Genomic DNA, 2408 nt, shown 5'->3' with positions numbered 1-2408 from the left:
CAGCACATAACCACCACCACCATCACATTCCTTACTTTCATAGGGGCTTTCTCCACTGTGGGTATTTCTATGTGATCTGAAACTTGAGAAATGGGTAAACCTTTCCCCTGATTCCTTATACTCATAGGGTCGCATCACTGTGGATTCTTCTATGTACAGTAAGGGCTGAGGCTCTTGTAAAGGCTTTCCCACACTGCTTATATTCTTAATGTCTCTCTCTACTATGAATTCGCTTATGTATACTGAGGGAAGAGGAACAAGTAAAGGTTTTTCCACATTCCTTACACTCATAAGGCCTCTCTTCACTGTGGATTCTTCTATGTGCTGTAAGATGTGAGGCCTGAACAAAGGCTTTCCCACACTCTGTACATCCATAGGGTCTCTCTTCACTGTGGATTCTTCTGTGTGCTGTAAGATGTGAGGTTCTTCTAAAGGCTTTGCCACACTCCGTACATTCATAGGGCCTCTCTCCACTGTGGATTCTTTCATGTCTTCTAAGGTGTGAAGTTGTTCTAAACGCTTTCCCACACTCCTTACATTCATAGGACTTCTCTGCACTGTGGAAAGTTCTATGTATTCTAAGGTATGACATGCTTTTAAAGGATTTCCCACACAACTTACATTCATAAGGCTTCTCTCCACTGTGGATTATTCTATGTGCTGTAAGATGTGAGGTTGTTCTAAAGGCTTTTCCACATTCTTTACATTCATAGGGCCTCTCTCCACTGTGGATTCTTGTATGTGTTCTGAGGCTTGAGGGTGTTAGAAAGCCTTTCCCACACTCCTTACATTCATAGGGCCTCTCCGCACTGTGGATTCCTCTATGTGTTGTAAGTTGTGAAGTTGTTTTAAACGCTTTCCCACACTCCTTACATTCATAGGACCTCTCTGCACTGTGGATTGTTCTATGTATTCTAAGGTATGAGGGGCTTTTAAAGGCTTTCCCACACTCCTTACATTCATAAGGCTTCTCTCCACTGTGGATTATTCTATGTGATTTAAGATGTGCGGTTGTTCTAAACGCTTTTCCACAATCCTTACATTCATAGGGCCTCTCCGCACTGTGGATTCCTCTATGTGTTTTAAGTTCCGAAGTTGTTCTAAAGGCTTTCCCACACTCCTTACATTCATAAGGCTTCTCTCCACTGTGAATTATTCTATGTGCTGTAAGATGTACCTTTCTTCTAAAGGCTTTTCCACATTCTTTACATTCATAGGGCCTCTCTCCACTGTGGATTATTGTATGTGTTCTGAGGCTTGAGGGTGTTAGAAAGCCTTTCCCACACTCCTTACATTCATAGGGCCTCTCTCCACTGTGGGTTCGCATGTGTCTCCTGCACTCTGAGGAAAATCTGAAGGCTTTCCCGCATTGCTTACATTCGTAAGGCTTCTCTCCGCTGTGAATTGTTCTATGTACTATGAGGCCTGAGACATTAACAAAGGCTTTTCCACATTGCTTACATTCATAGGGCCTCTCTCCACTGTGGGTCCGCATGTGTCTACTGCACTGTGAGGACAGTCTAAAGGCTTTTCCACATTGCTTACATTCATAAGGTTTCTCTCCGCTGTGGATTCTTTTATGTGCAGTCAGTTCTGAGGTATACCTAAAAGTGTTCCCACACTCCTTACATTCATAAGGTCTCTTTACACTGTGTAATGTTTTATGTCTCGTGAGCCTTAAGGCGCGGCTAAAGGCTTTCCCACATTGATTACATTCATAGAGCCTGTCTCCACTGTGAGTTTGCAAATGTCGACTCTGCTGTGAGGAATCCTTAAAGGATTTCCCACACTCTTCACATTCAAATGGCCTCTGTGCACTGTGAATTCCTATACGTCCAGGGAGGAGTGATGCCTCACCAGAGACTTTCCCACACTCCGTATAGTCATGCGGCCTGTCTCCACTTATCTTACATTTATGAGTATTTTTCCCACCATGAGTGCTCACTGGAGTGGTCAGGTGAGAAGGACACCTGCAGTCTTCCCCACAGTCTGGACACTGAGAGGTACTGCTTCCAGTGTGAGCTCTAATAGGATTGTTCTCTAGGGAATGATCCAGGAAGGCTTCTCCATACTCACAGCATTCAAAAGGATCTACGTCTGTGGGATCTACTCGATGCACAGAAAGACCAGGAATTGGGCTGGAGATTTCCCCACACTGGTTGTGTTCAGAACGTTCACCCAGGTTCTTGATTGCACCAATTCTGTTAAAAACACGTAGTGTAATTGTAAACCAATGGTGTCCTCTGCAAACTACTCCATTTTCAACAAGGAGACAAGAAAACAAAAGTCAGTTATTGTGTTGGAAACAAATGTTGTCCCATGACAGCATTAGCAAACACAGTGAACGTGCATGTGTTTTTCCTGAATTGTCTCAAGATTCATCTAGGACAAGGACTACCATTGCCGTC

General features: G+C 43.8%; 1 protein-coding gene across 1 annotated transcript; it reads right to left on the bottom strand.

The window, feature by feature from the left end:
- Window positions 1–233: 233 nt before the first annotated feature.
- LOC102828155 (putative zinc finger protein 724-like) lies at window positions 234–1604 on the bottom strand (the record flags this gene model as incomplete). Its single annotated transcript, XM_006877872.1, has 2 exons — window positions 234–242; window positions 1010–1604. Coding segments are annotated over 2 exons (604 nt in total), but the record flags the coding sequence as incomplete, so codon positions are not given.
- Window positions 1605–2408: the final 804 nt, after the last annotated feature.

This window comes from Chrysochloris asiatica, unplaced genomic scaffold, assembly GCF_000296735.1.
Source record: "Chrysochloris asiatica unplaced genomic scaffold, ChrAsi1.0 scaffold00658, whole genome shotgun sequence".
NCBI classification, from domain to species: Eukaryota; Metazoa; Chordata; class Mammalia; order Afrosoricida; family Chrysochloridae; genus Chrysochloris; species Chrysochloris asiatica.
Note: the sequence above shows the minus strand (reverse complement) of the source record. Positions and strands in the feature narration are given on the sequence as shown.